At 47.3% G+C, this 17,738-nt stretch overlaps 1 protein-coding gene across 5 annotated transcripts in view; it reads left to right on the top strand.

The window, feature by feature from the left end:
- C2H11orf54 (chromosome 2 C11orf54 homolog) overlaps positions 1-17,321 on the top strand; it is a 101,330-nt gene extending 84,009 nt beyond the window's left edge. For 4 of the 5 annotated variants that reach the window (XM_056556456.1, XM_056556455.1, XM_056556453.1 and 1 more), the window contains 4 exons: positions 6,766-6,942; positions 8,962-9,111; positions 10,520-10,636; positions 16,278-17,321. In XM_056556456.1, coding sequence (XP_056412431.1) covers positions 6,766-6,942; positions 8,962-9,111; positions 10,520-10,636; positions 16,278-16,451 — 618 coding nt within the window. In that variant the 3' untranslated portion in view covers positions 16,452-17,321. The remainder of the gene's footprint in view (positions 1-6,765; positions 6,943-8,961; positions 9,112-10,519; positions 10,637-16,277) is intronic. The other variant, XM_056556457.1, reaches the window with a different exon arrangement.
- Positions 17,322-17,738: the final 417 nt, after the last annotated feature.

Here is a 17,738-nt window from a genome sequence, read left to right as displayed (position 1 = left end):
TAAGTCCATGAATCTGCAGATAAAAAAAAAATATAAAAATGAAAATACCAATATAAAAATAAGTCCGTAAGAAACCTATGGATATTGTAACATAAAGTCAATGAAGAAATTAATAAAAAAGTTGATGAATGAATGATACGGAGTATCTCTCACCACTGCTTCTGGCTTGGTCTGTTGTAGTGTATAATATACTATACTATATAATATACTATACACATTTCTACTGAGGAAGGGGTCGGAGGTCTTTGTTTCCCAGTACCCTGAAACGCGTTTAGAAATCTGGCACTATTCACACAGTTATCACCAGCGTCCATCTGCAAATACCTCGGCAACAGAGGAGTTAAACCTGTTCTACTCCGCCCTGCCTGGCTGTAACCTTACCATCCATTGCATCTCATAGCCTCATCTTCTGCCTCCACGTGGGACGCCAATCCTAGATCTTCCATTGCTCCCGGAATACCATCACCAGCAGACCCGTTGTCGCACCCGAGCCGACTGACACTCTTGCCGGAGTGCCAGACTAGTGCCGTCTGTGCTAAGCCGGTAAGCGAATGAGGTCCCGAGCGCTGCAACTGCTGCTTGCTCCCCTGCCATCGGAGCCCACGATACGCAACATCTGCGCCCCCTTGCCAACGGGGCTGCTAAGGGAGATCTATCAATCTGTGCCCCCCTTCCACTCATTGGGGCACATGAGGATTATGAGGCTGCGATTCATCCACTACAACAGACCAAGCCAGAAGCAGTGGTGAGAGATACTCCGTATCATTCATTCATCAACTTTTTTATTAATTTCTTCATTGACTTTATGTTACAATATCCATACGTTTCTTACGGACTTATTTTTATATTGGTATTTTCATTTTTATATATTTTTTTTTATCTGCAGATTCATGGACTTACTTAAATATTAATTCACACATTTTTTGATACCTCACTAGGGCCCAGTGAGATTTTCATTAGATCAATGCCAGTGTAATGTGATATTTTGCTACTATTTTGATATTTTGCTACTATTTTATTTATATATATATTACATTTTATATCTGAATTAAAAGCAATTTTTGAATAAACGCTGTTACATCTATCTTTGTCCACACCATTATGCACCATTGGTGAGGTCCTAGAGGCATAAGCTATAGGTTTTTATTCTTTTAAAAACAGTAACCTTTATTTCTCTATCGGCTCCATTGGGGGACACAGACCGTGGGTGTAGGCTGCTGTCTCTAGGAGGTATGCCACTATGGCAACAAAAAAAGTCAGCTCCTCCCAGCAGGATATACCCGCCTCCAGGCCCTGAGCTAATCCGTTTTAGCTTAGTGTCTGAAGGAGGCGGACATGGTCCGGAATTCTCCAGACCAGGTCTTATGTTTTATTATTTTCCTAGTTAGGGATGTGTTAGTTTTTTATTCCCTTTTCTTTCATGTTTTCAGGTGGGGACTCAGGAACTGCGGCTCACTGTTTCCCCATTGCGATTGAGTGGGCACAGACATTGCATATATGCGCTGTTAACCCCCTCTCGCCAACGGTCAGCGCGGTTGTACCTCATGGGTCCGGGTCCCCCTATTCCCTGCTTGCCTCGCAGGTGACAGAAAGCTGACTGAAGACCTCACACAAGACTCCATTAGGTAAGTTCTTCTGACTGAGGTGAGTATATATTCTCTTTCTCCCTAAGGTGCAGACTTGCAACCTCTGGAGACCCTCAGTTTTTGGCCCACCTTTCAGGGTCTAATGATGCTGGCCTGGACAAGGGGCATTCTCTTTATTTCTGGGGCGAGCAGTGGCATTTTTTGGGTGAAGGGGCTCAGTTTATTCACATACTTATGTGTGTGTGTCTTACTTATGCGGCTGACAGCCACGGCGTTTATGCTGTACGGGCGCACGAAGTGCCGACTTACTTTCACTTTCGGCAGCAGTCTGCTGCCGGCGAATATGTGTCTCGCCCGCTCACTTCCCCGCGAGTGCATATGCAGACGACATGTGCGCTCGGGGCAAGGAGCGGGCGCCATTACTATTTTCTTCTTCGGCGGCCAGGGCGCTATTAGCTCCACCCACAGGGCCGCCGGAGCTCTCTGGAGGCGCAAATTGTCCTCCAATCAGGCAGTGTGCGCGATTATAGGTGGCAGGGGCCAATCAGCAGTGCCCCTGCTCCAGGCACACCCCTCTCTGGCTATTGGCTGTTTTTTTTCTGCCTTTCTATCTACACTAGAGCGGAGTTCTCCTCACAGCAGCTGCCCTGGCGACACATACTCGGGTGAGAGAGTTCTTTTTTCATTATGTCCTTACCCAGAACTATTCCACTGCTCCCCCAGACCCCCTTGCACCCCCGGATGCTCTTTCAGTTCCTGTGGATTCGGCCACCCAGCCTGGGTTTCTTCCCTGTCCCAGTATATGGCTGACTTGACTCAAGTCTCCCGTTCGGTGGCTGAGGCATCCCGTGACGTGGTGTCTGCCTTGAAGAGGTCTGCCCTGCGCCAGCCCTCTAAAGGGTCCCGCTCCTCTTCTCCACATGCTTCACGCTCTCACAAGCGTACTAGGGGTGCTTCTTCTGACTCTTCAATTAGACGTGGGTGCTCCCCTCATGGGTCCCGCCCCCCATGTCATCTGGTCACAAACGTCGCTCCTCCAGAGGACGTTTCCGGAGTCGCCGCTCTGCCTCGCCAGAGCCACGTACCCGATCAGGGTCGCCCCCCTCCAGGGCTGCCTCCACTCGTTCACATTCTCCTGGTGAACTGGCGGAAGAGGCTTCCGAATCGGCATCTGAATCAGAGGACCGCTCGGATACAGTTGAAACGGTGAACTCATTGGTTGCGGCCATAAGAAACACCTTTCACTTAGAGGACCCAGGATCATCGGACGTGACTCCTGAAGTATCCCTTTCATCGTGCTAAACCAGCACCTCAAATGTTTAGCTCTCACGCTGAATTTGACACCCTTTTAGAATCTGCATGGAGACATCCGGACAAGAGGTTCTCGGGAATGAAGAAGGTTCAAAGGTGGTTTCCCCTCCCTCGGTGGATCCACCCGCCTCTCTAAGGCTACTACACTGTCGCTAGCAGACGCGGCTGCCTTCAAGGATCCGACGGACAAGAAGATGGAGTCCTTAGCGAAGTTTGCCTCTGAAGCAGCAGGCTCTTCTTTGCTTCCCACCTTCGCCTCTGCATGGGTGTCCAAGGCCCTATCGGTGTGGTGCTTAAAACTCAGTCAGGGTATCCTGGCGGGATCCCCCCCAGAGGATCTGTCTGCTTTGGTTCTCCAATGCTCTAAAGCTGGGGACTTTCTGTGCACAGCTTCCATGCAGTCAGCCCGTTGTGCTGCCTTTGCTGTGGGTCGCCTAGCGGCCCTCCACCGTTCCATGTGGCTTAAGGCATGGGATGCGGATGCCGCCTCCAAAAGGTCTCTCACCGAGCTTCCTTTTACTGGTACCCGTCTTTTTGGCAAGTGCCTTGACAAGATTACCTCTGAGGCGACGGGGGGTAAGAGTTCCTTGTTGCCTCAAAATAAGGCTCGCTCTACTTCCCAGAGGAAGTCCTCTTCCTTCCGGTCCTTTCGGACTTTTGGCCCCAATAAGGGGTCTGGGGAGGCCCAATTCGTGGGACAAGAAGGCTCCCTAGTTCTGGGCGCACCCGTCTTGGAAGTCGGACACCAACCGTTCCGACATTTTCAGGGTTTCTATTCCAATCTTTTTGTGGTCCCCAAGAAGAGCGGTTCTGTGCGACCAATCTTGGACCTCAAGCGTCTCAACTGTCTTCTTCTCACCCGCCAATTCCGAATGGAATCTCTCCGTTCAGTAGTGGCATCCATGGAACAAGGGGAGTTTCTTTCTTCGGTAGACATCAAGGATGCCTACCTCCATGTTCCAATATTTCCCGGCCATCAGCGGTACCTCCTTTTTGCAGTTCCGGAGGGGCATTTTCAATTCGCAGCCCTACCCTTTGGTCTGGCCACTGCTCCTCGGGTCTTTACCAAGATCATAGCGCCAGGAGTCTCAGTGATCCCTTACCTGGACGACCTTCTCATCAAGGCTCCCACCAGTGTCCAGACTCTGGAGAATGTGGATCTCACTCTCCAGACCTTGGATCGCTTCGGGTGGATGGTCAACCGGGACAAGTCTGTCCTCTCTCCCACTCAGTCTCTGATCTTCTTGGTGCTTCAATTCAACACGGCTTCTGCCCGGATTTTCCTTCCGCTGGACAAACGTCTGACTCTCCTCTCAGGAGTCCGCTCACTTTGGGCCCAGGTCCCAGTTTCCATCCGCATTTGCATGGAAGTCTTGGGTCGGATGGTAGCGGCCATGGAGGCCGTACCTTTTGCCTAGTTTCATTACCGCCCCCTTCAACTGGCGATTCTCTCTCGATGGGACAGATCTCCTCTGTCTCTCGATCGCAAGATTGCTCTCCCTTGTCGGATCCGTCAGTCTCTGCTCTGGTGGCTCCGCTCCCCTCTTCTTCAGGGGAGATCATTTCTTCCCCTCCACTGGCAGGTGGTGACAACAGATGCCAGTCTGTTGGGCTGGGGCGGTGTGTTCAGGGACTGGACAGTTCAAGGCCTCTGGTCTCCCCGGGAAGCCCTTCTTCCGATAAACATCTTGGAACTGAGGGCTATTCTTCTTTGTCTTCTTCATTGGGAGTCCCTGCTTCAGACCCGCCCTGTCCGCGTCCAGTCGGACAACGCCACATTCCTAGCTTACATCAATCGGAAAGGCGGCATTCGCAACAGGCAGCCATGGCCGAGGTGACAAAGATTCTCCTCTGGGCGGAAAACAAGGTTACGGCCATTTCAGCGATTCACATTCCGGGTGTGCTCAACTGGGAAGCGGACTTCCTCAGACGTTCCTCAGCCAACCCCGGTGAGTGGTCTCTACCCTCTGGCTCTAGCCGTGGATGCCCTAGTGATTCAATGGGCGGGGTTTGACCTGCCCTATCTGTTCCCTCCCCTTCCGCTCCTTCCCAGGGTTCTGAGGAAGCTCAAAGTGGAGGGCGTTCCCGCCATACTGGTAGCTCCAGAATGGCCCCGAAGGACGTGGTACGCTGACGTTGTCAGGCTCCTGGACGACGCTCTGTTGCGCCTCCCACTTCGTCCGGGCCTGCTGTCTCAGGGTCCTCTTTGCCACCCCAATTTACAGTCGCTGCATTTGACGGTGTGGCGGTTTTGAGAGCCCGCTGTTTCTCTTCCCAAGTCATTCGCACCATGCTCAGGGCTCGTTAGCCCTCCTCGGCGAAAATTTACCACCGTACCTGGCGGTCTTATTTTCGTTGGTGTGAAGCTCAGGTCTTGTCTCCTGTTACTTTTTCCATTCCCCATCTTCTCTCCTTCTTGCAGTCGGGATTGGAACAGGGGTTGTCTCTCAGTTCCCTTAAAGGGTCAGGTTTCGGCCCTTTCTATTCTTTTTCAGCGTCCTCTGGCTTCTAATTCTCATGTCCGGACCTTCCTTCAAGGAGTGGCGCATGCTGCCTCTCCTTATCGGTCACCTTCTCCCCCTTGGGACTTAAACCTGGTTCTGGGTGTCCTCCAAGCTGCCCCCTTTGAACCCCTTAGGGAGGTGTCCCTGCGCCTCCTTTCTTGGAAAGTGGCGTTTCTTGTTGCTATCACCTCCATTCGCAGAGTGTCTGAATTGGCAGCTCTCTCCTGCCGTTCTCCGTTTCTGGTGATTCACCAGGACAAGGTTGTCTTCCGGCCAGACCCTTTCTTTTTGCCTATGGTCGTTTCGGCCTTTCATCTCAATGAGGACATTGTTCTTCCGTCCTTTTGTCCCGCTCCTTCTCATCCTAAGGAGCGTTTGCTCCACAAACTGGATGTGGTTCGGCCTGTTAGGTCCTACCTCTCTATCACCTCTTTCTTTTTCGTCCTTACGGAAGGTCGTCGTAAGGGACAACCTGCTTCCAAGGCCACCATTTCTCGGTGGATCCGGTCTGCCATTTCGGAAGCCTATCGCTGTAGGGGGAAGATCCCTCCCTTCAGGGTTTTGGCTCATTCTGCCCGTTCTGTTGGTGCATCCTGGGCTCTCCAGAACAAAGACTCGGCCTCGCAGATTTGCAAAGCGGCTACCTGGTCGTCTTTGCACACTTTCTCGAGGTTCTACCGGGTTCATACCTTCGCATTGGCTGATGCTAGTCTGGGCCGTAAAGTGCTGCAGGCGGCAGTGGGACAGCCGTCTGCCTGACTGATTATCTGCCCACCCAAGGGATGGCTTTGGTACGTCCCATGGTCTGTGTCCCCCAATGGAGCCGATAGAGAAAAGGAGATTTTTTAATACTTACCGTAAAATCTCTTTCTCGAAGGATCCATTGGGGGACACAGCTCCCGCCCTTTTTGGTTCTCTATCCGAGGGTGTGTTCAGTTATACTTTTTCTTCTGGTTCTCGGACAGTTCGTGTTTTTTCCTTGACCTGTCGGTCCTCTCCTATTGCTATGGTACTAAAACTGATTAGCTCAGGGCCTGGAGGCAGGTATATCCTGCTGGGAGGAGCCGACTTTTTTTGTTGCCATAGTGTAATACCTCCTAGAGACAGCAGCATACACCCATGGTCTGTGTCCCCCAATGGATCCTTCGAGAAAGAGATTTTACGGTAAGTATTAAAAAATCTCCTTTTTTTTCACAAAAGATCCCTAGATAATTTAGGTATACATAAATCTAAAAAAAATTCTAGCTGTGGTTTGGCTTTTACTCATAGTAAAAATAACGAGCCAAACCACTGCTTGAAACGTGTCACTTTGTGTGTTCTGTTATTAATGCAATGTAAGCTGAAATCGACTTTTTACTTTGCAGATGATATTTTCCATAAAGTCAGAGAGCCCAACTTCACCTGCTATAAATGGCAACTACTTGGCCAGCGTCAACCCGGCAGATAACAGCTGTCTTTTGGAGAAATACAGGGAAAAGCACAGTGATCATGATTTTGGGCTTCTATCAAATCTGTATGCTAGTGAGGGGAACCCAGGAAAGGTAAATAGTAACCTGTAAAAATGTCACTTTCAGCAATTTATTAAAGCGTACCTGTCATAGTGCAAAAAAAAAAAAAAAATTGATATGTTACTCAGGACCCAATCCTGATCATGTGCATATAAATTTTACGTGTCTCTGACCTATATATCCAGAGATATAAGCATTTATCTGCTGGTGAGTTACTTTTTCATTGTGCAGGCTGGAGGGGGCGTGTCAGTCTGTCTCCCTCACAGGAGCAAGCCTGTGCAGTCAGCCAATCAGTACTCTCTACTCTGTAACCCTTTCCTCTCTGGTTTTATGCTGTGTCATGTTACACAGAGAAAGATGTTTGGAGCTTGCCTGCAGTAATCAGAAGACATTATGGTGAATTCATAACAGGATTAAATGTATAAATATAAGAATAGATCTTTATAAAATTAGTGCATTGATTTTTTAGATAAAAGTACAGCATTTTTATGAATACATGTTCTATCTGTTTTATCTTCTACTAGTAAAGCTGGATACTAATCAGCATAGCTGTCATTATGTGTGTCATTCATCTTTCACAGACTCCTGAATGTCTGATCAACTTTTTTGTCATTCAGGAGTCCGAGAAAGCTTTGACTATTTCAGCATGCTGATAGTTGTAGTTTAGTAACAACTGAAGCTGCAATGTTTGTAAATAACTGTGTTAGAGCAGTGTTGTCTCCAGCTGTTGTAAAACTACAGCTCCCAGCATGTCCACACATCCTTTATCTCTAGTTTTGCATACACAATAGAAATCTCCTATACTGGATACCGGTATGCTTTACGGCCGGTATCCAGTATGCTGTAAAATCTAGACTAGTCTGTCTGGCTAAAAGACAGGCGACCCCTAGTGGCGGCTACTTTGAGCTTGAATTTCAGGTGAAAATGTAAAAAAATTTTATCAGGTGTATATTGTGAAATGTCATATTATAATGAGTCCTGCAATATATGAAAAGTTTTTAACAATGACAGTGCCTCTTTAAATTGTTTTTTTCAGAAGTAAAGAAAATGTTCAAAACATGTTTTTTTTTTTTTTTTTTAAATAAATGATACTCACTTGCCCGATTCTTCTCTGCTGCCATTCCAGTGATGCCCGATTCCTGCTGCTTATCACTTACTGTAACGTGCAGAGAAGCTGGAAATGCCCAATTATTTTATACATGTTTGGTAGAAGGAATATGTGTAATAGACATTCCTGTTATATTTATTTTTTATAGTTAAATACAAGAAATGTGGGCTCATCCCTGCTTATTCTATAAATAGAGGTGCTACTAAAGATGTCTTAGCACAATATGAACCATGAAAAGGCAAAACAACATCAGCACAAACAGATAGCACACCAGCTCACCCACCACGAATTGGCTGCAGCTTGTATACGTGCAGGACAACACAATCAAGGAGAAGCAAGGAAATCCAGCGCGGCAATGTTACTTAAAATCCTTGGAAATGTATTCCAGATCCGACATTAACGAACAGAATAAAGGACAGGAAATTACACGTTTCAGATGCAGCACACCCTTAGTTGTATAAAGAAAACCAGAAAACACATTTGTTTAAATAGGAAAACCTAAGCAAATCAGGTTTAACCCTTTACATCCAAGACAATCAAAAAAAATACATAATTTATTAATAAAAGTAAAAAAAAACATGTAATACAATAAAGTAAAAACTATATTGAACAAAAAATCTCTCTCTATGGTAGAGCCGAAGATAGCCGAACGGCTTTCCCATAGAGATATATGGAGGGGGAGTGATGGACCACGCTTCGGGTGGGGGTCGTGATGCGCTGCTCCACGGTAGAGCTTGGGCTCCATACAGGAGATTGCAGGGGCCCCAGCTCCCGAACCCCCGCGATCTAAAACTTATCCTGCGAATAGGAGATAAGTTTTGTTCCATGAGACTACTCCTTTAAGAATCAACCAAAAAATCATAGATATATATGATAATCAATAAAGCAAATGCCCAATAATACAAATCCATCAATTCACTGTCAATACATTTTGCATTTTACAGGTCATTGAAGTCAAGGTAAAGAGACGCACTGGTAAAGACAACTTTGTGAGCTGCATGAGAAAAACTTTAAAGGACCATTATGGAGACAAATCTGTTGGCATGGGAGGGTCATTCATTATACAAGAGGGGAAAGCAAAACTCCATGTAATGGTAAGAAATTCATTTTCTGCCTTGTTTATTAATATTGTCCATTGAATTAACCCCTTAAAGGAAAACTGTCAGCTTGCTCCCCCCACACTAACCAGCGGTATTGGCCGGTAATGCGGGGAACGCTGATGAGTTTGATGCTTACCGTGCCCGGATCCGGCTGAAATCTTCATTTTTCTGTATATGCTAATTAGGTGCTTACTGGCACAGGCGGGGTTACTGGCACTCTGATGTCAGCGCCACTCGTCCGCAGCGTCGGCTAGCTCATCAATATTCCTCACCTCCCTCCGCTTCTCCCTCTTCATTACAGAGCAGGGAGAGGTGGAGGGAGGGGAGGAATATTGATGAGCTGGGTGGCTTCGGCCAGCGGCGCTGACATCAGAGTGCCAGTAACCCCGGCCTGTGCAAGTTAGCACCTAATTAGCATATATAGAAAAACATAGATTTCGACCAAACAGGGCGGCAGATCTGGGCACAGTAGGCATCAAACTGATCAACGTCCCCCGCACTACAGCCAGTTTTCCTTTAAGTGCAATAAATCAAATTGATTATAATAAATTTGATTTATTGCATCATTTGGTGAGTGCTGGGACCTTCTTTTTCCACACCTAGTTACCTCATCCACGCGCACCACCCGTTGATGAAGTGTCGACAACTATTAGTTTTCCTTTAAGTACACAGGTTTTTTCCGTTTGGGCACTTTTGTTTTTTCCTCATCACCTTCAAAAAATCAGAACCCTTTCAATTTTGCACATACACACCCATATGAAGGCTCTTTTTTTGTGCCACCAATTGTACTTTGTCATGACATCAATCATTTCACACCCAAATTTACTGCAAAACCAGAAAAAATATTTTGGGGGCAAAATTGGAAAAAAAACGCCATTTTGTAAATTTTGGGGGTTTCCAATTCTATGCAGTACACTTTATGGTAAAAATGACGCCATAGCTTTATTCTGTAGGTCCATACTGTTACAAAGATACCTAATTTAGGTAGGTTTTATTTTATTTTACTACTTTAAAAATATTATAACTATATGTACCAAAATTAGTATGTGTAAAATTGTCATCTTCTGACCCCTATAACTTTTTTATTTTTCCATATACAGGGATGTATGAGGGCTAAAATTTTGCGCCGTGATCTGAAGTTTTTATGCGCAATTTTTCAAAAATTCTGTGTCAAATTCTTCTTCAAATTTTATGCCAATTCCGATCTAGGCAGAAGATAGCAGATTTGCAGAATTTCCTGACCGAAATGATTTCTCGTCAGTTCCTCAGTGTGAACATACCCTTACATTTCCACATCCATCTTTATATCAATTTCCCTGCAGTTTTAGGATGCTACTATTTAAAGCTGTGCTCACTGACTCTAGAGACATTTTTAACATCTACTAAATGTCCTGTTCCACAGCCTCGTGAATTCTCTGCCTGCCCCTTAAACACGGATGAAGATGTAGATCGCTGGTTGAAGTTTTATGAAATGAAGGCTCCTCTCATTTGTCAGTCGGTGTTTGTTTCTCATGACCCTGTAAGTCTTTTTTATTGTAAATTGTGACTGTACCTTTGTTTTCCTACCCCTCCTTACATTGGACATGGAGAGATACTAGTGTACTCTGGTTCCTACTAGACCTATTTTAATTATTAGGAAGAGTGCACAGGACTTATTGGGTGACATACAGTTTAAATGCAAAGGTGACACTTTGAAGAGCAAGGGTGGCATCTTCCAGCAGCTGTAGTTTCCCCCCCTCCCCACAAACAAAAATCTGTCTACAGTAATACAATGATATTGTCACGATTCGGCTTCCAGGTAGTGGATCCTCTGTGTCAGCGAGGGATTGGCGTGGACCGTGCTAGTGGACCGGTTCTGAGAGGCTACTGGTTTTCACCAGAGCCCACCGCAAAGCGGGATGGTCTTGCTGCGGCAGTAGCAACCAGGTCGTATCCACTAGCAACGGCTCAACCTCACTGACTGCTGAGAAGGCGTGGGACAGAAGGACTAGGCAGAGGCAAGGTCAGACGTAGCAGAAGGTCGGGGGCAGGCGGCAAGGTTCGTAGTCAGGATGGATAGCAGAAGTTCAGGTACACAGGCTTTGGACACACTAAACGCTTTCACTGGCACAAGGCAACAAGATCCGGCAAGGGAGTGCAAGGGAGGAGATCAGATATAGCCAGGGAGCAGGTGGAAGCCAATTAAGCTAATTGGGCCAGGCACCAATCATTGGTGCACTGGCCCTTTAAGTCTCAGAGAGCTGGCGCGCGCGCGCGCGCCCTAGAGAGCGGAGCCGCGCGCGCCAGCACATGACAGCAGGGGACCGGGACGGGTAAGTGACCTGGGATGCGATTCGCGAGCGGGCGCATCCCGCTGTGCGAAACGCATCCCCGACGGCCATGACAGTGCAGCGCTCCCGGTCAGCGGGACTGACCGGGGAGCTGCAGGGAGAAAGACGCCGTGAGCGCTCCGGGGAGGAGCGGGGACCCGGAGCGCTAGGCGTAACAGTACCCCCCCCCCCCTTAGGTCTCCCCTTTTTTTTTGTCCGGTGACTGCCTCCCCTGGGATGAGGACACCGGGAAAGAATGGAGGGTTTCCTCAACGGCAGGCAGTACAGCAGGAGTTGGAATGGGGAGGGAGGGCAGAGGGTGAAGCTTGGCACGGGGCAGGGAGACACAAGGACGGGAGCCCTGAGGAGGCACAGAGGCTTGCCTGACGGGACTGGGAGGGGGGGGAGAGGCATTTCCTGTGGCAGGCAGAGTCCCAGTTCCTGATCTCCCCGGTAGTCCAATCAAGGGTGGGAGAATGAAGCCGGAGCCATGGCAGACCGAGGAGGACCTCAGAGGTACAATTGGGGAGAACGAAGAGCTCAATGCTTTCGTGGTGGGGTCCAATAGACATCAGGAGGGGTTCTGTGCGGTAACGCACGGTGCAATCCAATCTGACTCCGTTGACCGCGGAGATGTAGAGCGGCTTGACGAGACGGGTCACCGGGATGCTGAATTTATTCACAAAGGACTCCAAAATAAAATTCCCAGAGGCACCAGAGTCCAAGCAGGCCACGGCTGAAAGGGAGGAGTTGGCTGAAGGAGAAATCCGCACGGGCACCGTGAGACGTGAAGAAGCAGACTTAGAACCAAGAGACGCCACACCCACGTGAGCTGGGTGCGTGCGTGCGTTTCCCAGGCGTGGAGGACGGATAGGGCAATCCACCAAGAAATGCTCGGTACTGGCACAGTACAGACAGAGATTTTCTTCTCTACGGCGATTCCTCTCTTCCTGGGTCAGGCGAGACCGATCCACTTGCATGGCCTCCTCGGCGGGAGGCCCAGGCGTAGACTGCAAAGGATGCTGTGGGAGAGGTGCCCAGAGATCTAAGTCTTTTTCCTGGCGGAGCTCTTGGTGTCGCTCAGAAAAACGCATGTCAATGCGGGTAGCCAAATGGATGAGTTCTTGGAGGTTGGCAGGAATCTCTCGTGCGGCCAGCACATCCTTGATGCGACTGGATAGGCCTTTTTTAAAGGTCGCGCAGAGAGCCTCGTTATTCCATGATAACTCGGAAGCAAGAGTACGAAATTGGATGGCGTACTCGCCCACTGAAGAATTACCCTGGACCAGGTTCAGCAGGGCAGTCTCGGCAGAAGAAGCTCGGGCTGGCTCCTCGAAGACACTCCGGACTTCAGCGAAGAAGGACTGGACTGTGGCTGTGGCAGGATCATTGCGGTCCCAGAGCGGTGTGGCCCAAGACAAGGCCTTTCCTGAAAGAAGGCTTACCACGAACGCCACCTTTGACCGTTCTGTAGGAAACAAGTCCGACAACATCTCCATATGCAGGGAACACTGAGACAAAAATCCACGGCAGAGTCTGGAGTCCCCATCAAATTTGTCCGGCAGGGACAAGCGGAGGCTAGGAGCGGCCACTCGCTGCGGAGGAGGTGCAGGAGCTGGCGGAGGAGATGGTTGTTGCTGTAGCAGAGGCAGAAGTTGCTGTAACGTGGCGGTCAACTGCGACAGCTGCTGTCCTTGTTGGGCAATTTGCTGCGATTGCTGAGCGACCACCGTGGTAAGGTCAGCGAGACTTGGCAGCGGCACCTCAGCGGGATCCATGGCCGGATCTACTGTCACGATTCGGCTTCCAGGTAGTGGATCCTCTGTGTCAGCGAGGGATTGGCGTGGACCGTGCTAGTGGACCGGTTCTAAGAGGCTACTGGTTTTCACCAGAGCCCGCCGCAAAGCGGGATGGTCTTGCTGCGGCAGTAGCAACCAGGTCGTATCCACTAGCAACGGCTTAACCTCACTGACTGCTGAGAAGGCGTGGGACAGAAGGACTAGGCAGAGGCAAGGTCAGACGTAGCAGAAGGTCGGGGGCAGGCGGCAAGGTTCGTAGTCAGGATGGATAGCAGAAGTTCAGGTACACAGGCTTTGGACACACTAAACGCTTTCACTGGCACAAGGCAACAAGATCCGGCAAGGGAGTGCAAGGGAGGAGATCAGATATAGCCAGGGAGCAGGTGGAAGCCAATTAAGCTAATTGGGCCAGGCACCAATCATTGGTGCACTGGCCCTTTAAGTCTCAGAGAGCTGGCGCGCGCGCGCCCTAGAGAGCGGAGCCGCGCGCGCCAGCACATGACAGCAGGGGACCGGGACGGGTAAGTGACCTGGGATGCGATTCGCGAGCGGGCGCGTCCCGCTGTGCGAATCGCATCCCCGACGGCCATGACAGTGCAGCGCTCCCGGTCAGCGGGACTGACCGGGGAGCTGCAGGGAGAAAGACGCCGTGAGCGCTCCGGGGAGGAGCGGGGACCCGGAGCGCTAGGCGTAACAGATATAGTACATATGGAGAAGTCAGCTGCAGTTTTACATTTTGTGTCTATTAGACTGCAAAGTTGTGAATGTAAAAGGCTGGGGGGGGAGCAGGGAGACATCTTACTGCAGTGTTTCCCAACCAGGGTATCTGCAGCTGTTGCAAAATTACAACAGATTCCCAACTACAAATTGGGTCCTCGCTTCCTGGGCCCTTTCAAAGTCATGCAACACATTAATCCTGTGTCTTACAAACTCCATCTGCCTCTTTCTCTTCGCATTCAGAACTCATTTTACTTCTCTCTCCTCAAAACCTTTATTCTTAATAGTTTTTCTCATGCGGATGTCTCTTCCTCTCATGTCTCTGGCTTCTCTGACATCTTTGAAGTTAAGGAGATTTTGTCCACCAAGATCGTCAGAGAAAAACGCTTCTTCTTGGTGGATTGGAAGGGGTTTGGAAAGTCTGATTCATCGGTTCCTGTGGCCCAAAAAGAGGGGGAGACCTAAGGGGGGTACTGTCACAGACAGTGCTGTGGTCAGACTAGCTGACCACAAGCGCATCCATGTCCCTGCTGCCGGCATGCGACTTCCGGGTCTCCCCTCACCTCCTGCCTCTTCTGTCTCCTCTGCTCCCCGTGTCTGCCAGTGCACCATTGATTGGTGCTTTTTCCATTTGACCCTATTTATCCCTGCACTTTCTGTAATCCTTGCCGGATCTTTGTGCCTAGTTTGCTTAAGAGAAAGCGTTTACCTGTGTCTTTCCTCGCCGTGTATCTGACCCCTTGCTATGTATTCTGATCTTGCTCCTGTGCCGCCTGTCTTCTGACCTTCTTGCAATGGGACCTGACCTTGCTTTATTGCTGCCAGCCCTGACCTCCTGCCAGTCCTGACTACGTCTCTGCCTTTACCTTCCTGTGCCACGTTATACCTCTGCTGCCTGAGGGGACAAGTCATACCAGGGGTAGGGACCTGGGTGCTGCCTGCCGCAGCAAGTTCATCCCACTTTGCGGCGGGCTTTGGTGAAAACCAGCAGCACCTTAGACTCCGCTCCCTGGTACGGCCCACGCCATCATCCTGGCAGGTCAATGGATCCACCTTACCACAGCAGTAACACTTATACTGCATAAACAAGTAAAAACTACACCTGTAAAATACTGTGTTGCTATTGAGCTGGCCATATATATATATAAGATTATTATTGCCTGTCAGTTTTAAAGGGAATGTGTCAACAAAAAATGACCTGTTTTTTTAAATGAAGTTTTTTTTTTTAGGTTAATCATATTTATGAAGATTTATTTGGTGTTTTTTTTTTTTTACTTATCTATATTATAAAATAATCCTAAAATCTTGCAGTTAGAATTCTGGTCACAAGGCATAATAATAAGCTGAGCCTGTGTGTTCTGTACTGATCATTTCCAGCAGTTTACTCTTTGTCATCACAGACAGGATTACAGTGAAGGGTGACACCAGCAGCTAGATAACATAGGATCCACCACCATTCAGAATAGCTCAAGCTCAGGAGGTTCCCCCCCCCCCCTGTGGAATTACCTCTGGACTTGTCACAGAGCATGCCAGAAAATGTTTCCATTCTAGTGAACAGGGTCTGGACCAGTCCATTGTGTCTGTGTTCATGGGGCTTGCTATATAGCCTCTCGCTAAATGCTGTTAAAAACGTCAAAAGGGCAGTCCCCATAATAATGTAAAGAAGTAAAGAAATACAAAAAAGTAAATAAATAGAAAAGTGAAGCAGATTAGTGACGCAATTAGCATCTGACTAATTGGTAAAACAAAAATCTAGGCGACACGTTTGCTTCAATCTTGTGTCATCTCGGTCTGCTTATGCACCAACTATCCCCTTTTTCTCCATATATACAGTGGGGCAAAAAGTATTTAGTCAGCCACCAATTGTGCAAGTTCTCCCACTTAAAAAGATGAGAGAGGCCTCTCTGCAGGTCATTCACTAGGTTTTGCAGAGGAATTTACCAAATAATTAATTAGAAATCCTACAATGTGATTTCCTGTATCCCCCCCCCCCAAATTCTGTATCTCATAGTTGAGGTATACCTATGATGAAAATTACAGGCCTCTCATCCTTTTAAGTGGGAGAACTTACACAATCAATTGGTGGCTGACTAAATACTTTTTTGCCCCACTGTATAATATTGCTTCTTTTCTAAATCAAACTGCCTCTTGTTCTTAATGGATGAGTAGAAGGCACTTTTGTTTGTGGCCATCTATAGTGTCAGTCTTCAAGGACTGTCTTGTAAAACATATGAAAGAGAACGTTAGGTTCTGCCCATAAAAGGTAGTCATTCAAATAGGTGGCAAAATGATAAAAATGCAATTTTTCTAATACCGATGTATGTTTTTTTTATAGGGGTTTGACTTACGTCTTGAACATACCCATTGCTTCAGTCACCATGGTGAAGGAGGACACTACCATTATGACACAACACCAGATTCTGTGCAATACCTTGGATATTTTCATCCAGCAGAGTATCTCTACCGCATTGACAAACCTCTTGTTACACACATGGTTGGACGGGATTAGGGAGATGTCAAGTTTTAGGGGTTGTCTGGCAGGATAAAAATAAAATAAGATTAACTAGGTAAAAACAACAAAAAAAAACAGTACTCACCTCAGATTCACTGCCATTCTGATGGTGCCCAATTCCTGCTGATTTATACTTTTGGTTCCCACCTCAGCACAGGAAATACCTGTTCAGAGACTTAAAGGGGTACTCCACTGGAAAACATTTCTTTATTAATTTTTATCAACTAGTGCCAAAAAGTTAAACAGATTTGTAAATGACTTTCATTTAAAAATGTTAATCCTTCCAGTACTTATCAGCTGCTGTATACTACAGAGGAAGTTCTTTTCTTTTTGAATTTCCTTTCTGTCTGACCACAGTACTCTCTGCTGACACCTCTCTCCATTTTAGGAACTGTCCAGGGCAAATCCCCATAGCAAACCTATCCTGCTCTGGACAGTTCCTAAAATGGACAGAGGTGTCAGCAGAGAGTACTGTGGTCAGACAGAAAGGAAATTCAAAAAGAAAAGAACTTCCTATGGCACATATGGCAGCTGATAAGTACTGGAAGGATTATTTTTTATAGAAGTAATTTACAAATCTGTTACTTTCTGGCACCAGTTGATTTAAAAAATAAAAAGTTTTCCAGTGGAGTACCCCTTTAATCCAATTTGTCCTCCTTTCTTATTTGTTTTATGTTATTCCACCGGGCAACCCCTTAGAAGAAATAATGACAGAGAAATAAGATGTCTAAATCAGGTTTTTGACAAATTGCATTGAAGGGTCCTGTGGTCAGTATTTAAAAAATAATAATTTTGTAGCATCGGTTGCACTGATTCCAATACTGTTTTTATTTTGTTCCTACACCTCTCCATTCCTGAGATTATAGGTTTTTACTTTTCGATCAACTATATGCCTTTTTCTCTGAATAGTCAGATGGGTGGGAACTTTTATTTTAAAAATTGTTGTAAGTGGGTGTCAGCCTGACTCGCACCTCCTTAGCCTCATATTTACTCCCTCTAAGTCTAGCTTCCACACACTGTTTTTTTTTTACTGTATATTTATTGAAAATAATTTTAAATACAAGTAGTAAGAACAGGAGAACAACATCTCAAGCCAACAGTAGGCATGTTGATGTAAATTTTACAACATACATCAAAATAAACAAAATAAGCAATAAAGTAAGAGAATAATAACCAATGGGGAAACAATCAAGAAACAGGCTCTAAAGCAAAGATAGCGCCCCAAAACAAGATACACAGACACACCAACCAGACGTAAGACCAAAGACTAGAGATGAGCGAACT

Source organism: Hyla sarda, chromosome 2 (genome assembly GCF_029499605.1).
Source record: "Hyla sarda isolate aHylSar1 chromosome 2, aHylSar1.hap1, whole genome shotgun sequence".
Lineage (NCBI taxonomy): Eukaryota > Metazoa > Chordata > Amphibia > Anura > Hylidae > Hyla > Hyla sarda.
Note: the sequence above shows the minus strand (reverse complement) of the source record. Positions and strands in the feature narration are given on the sequence as shown.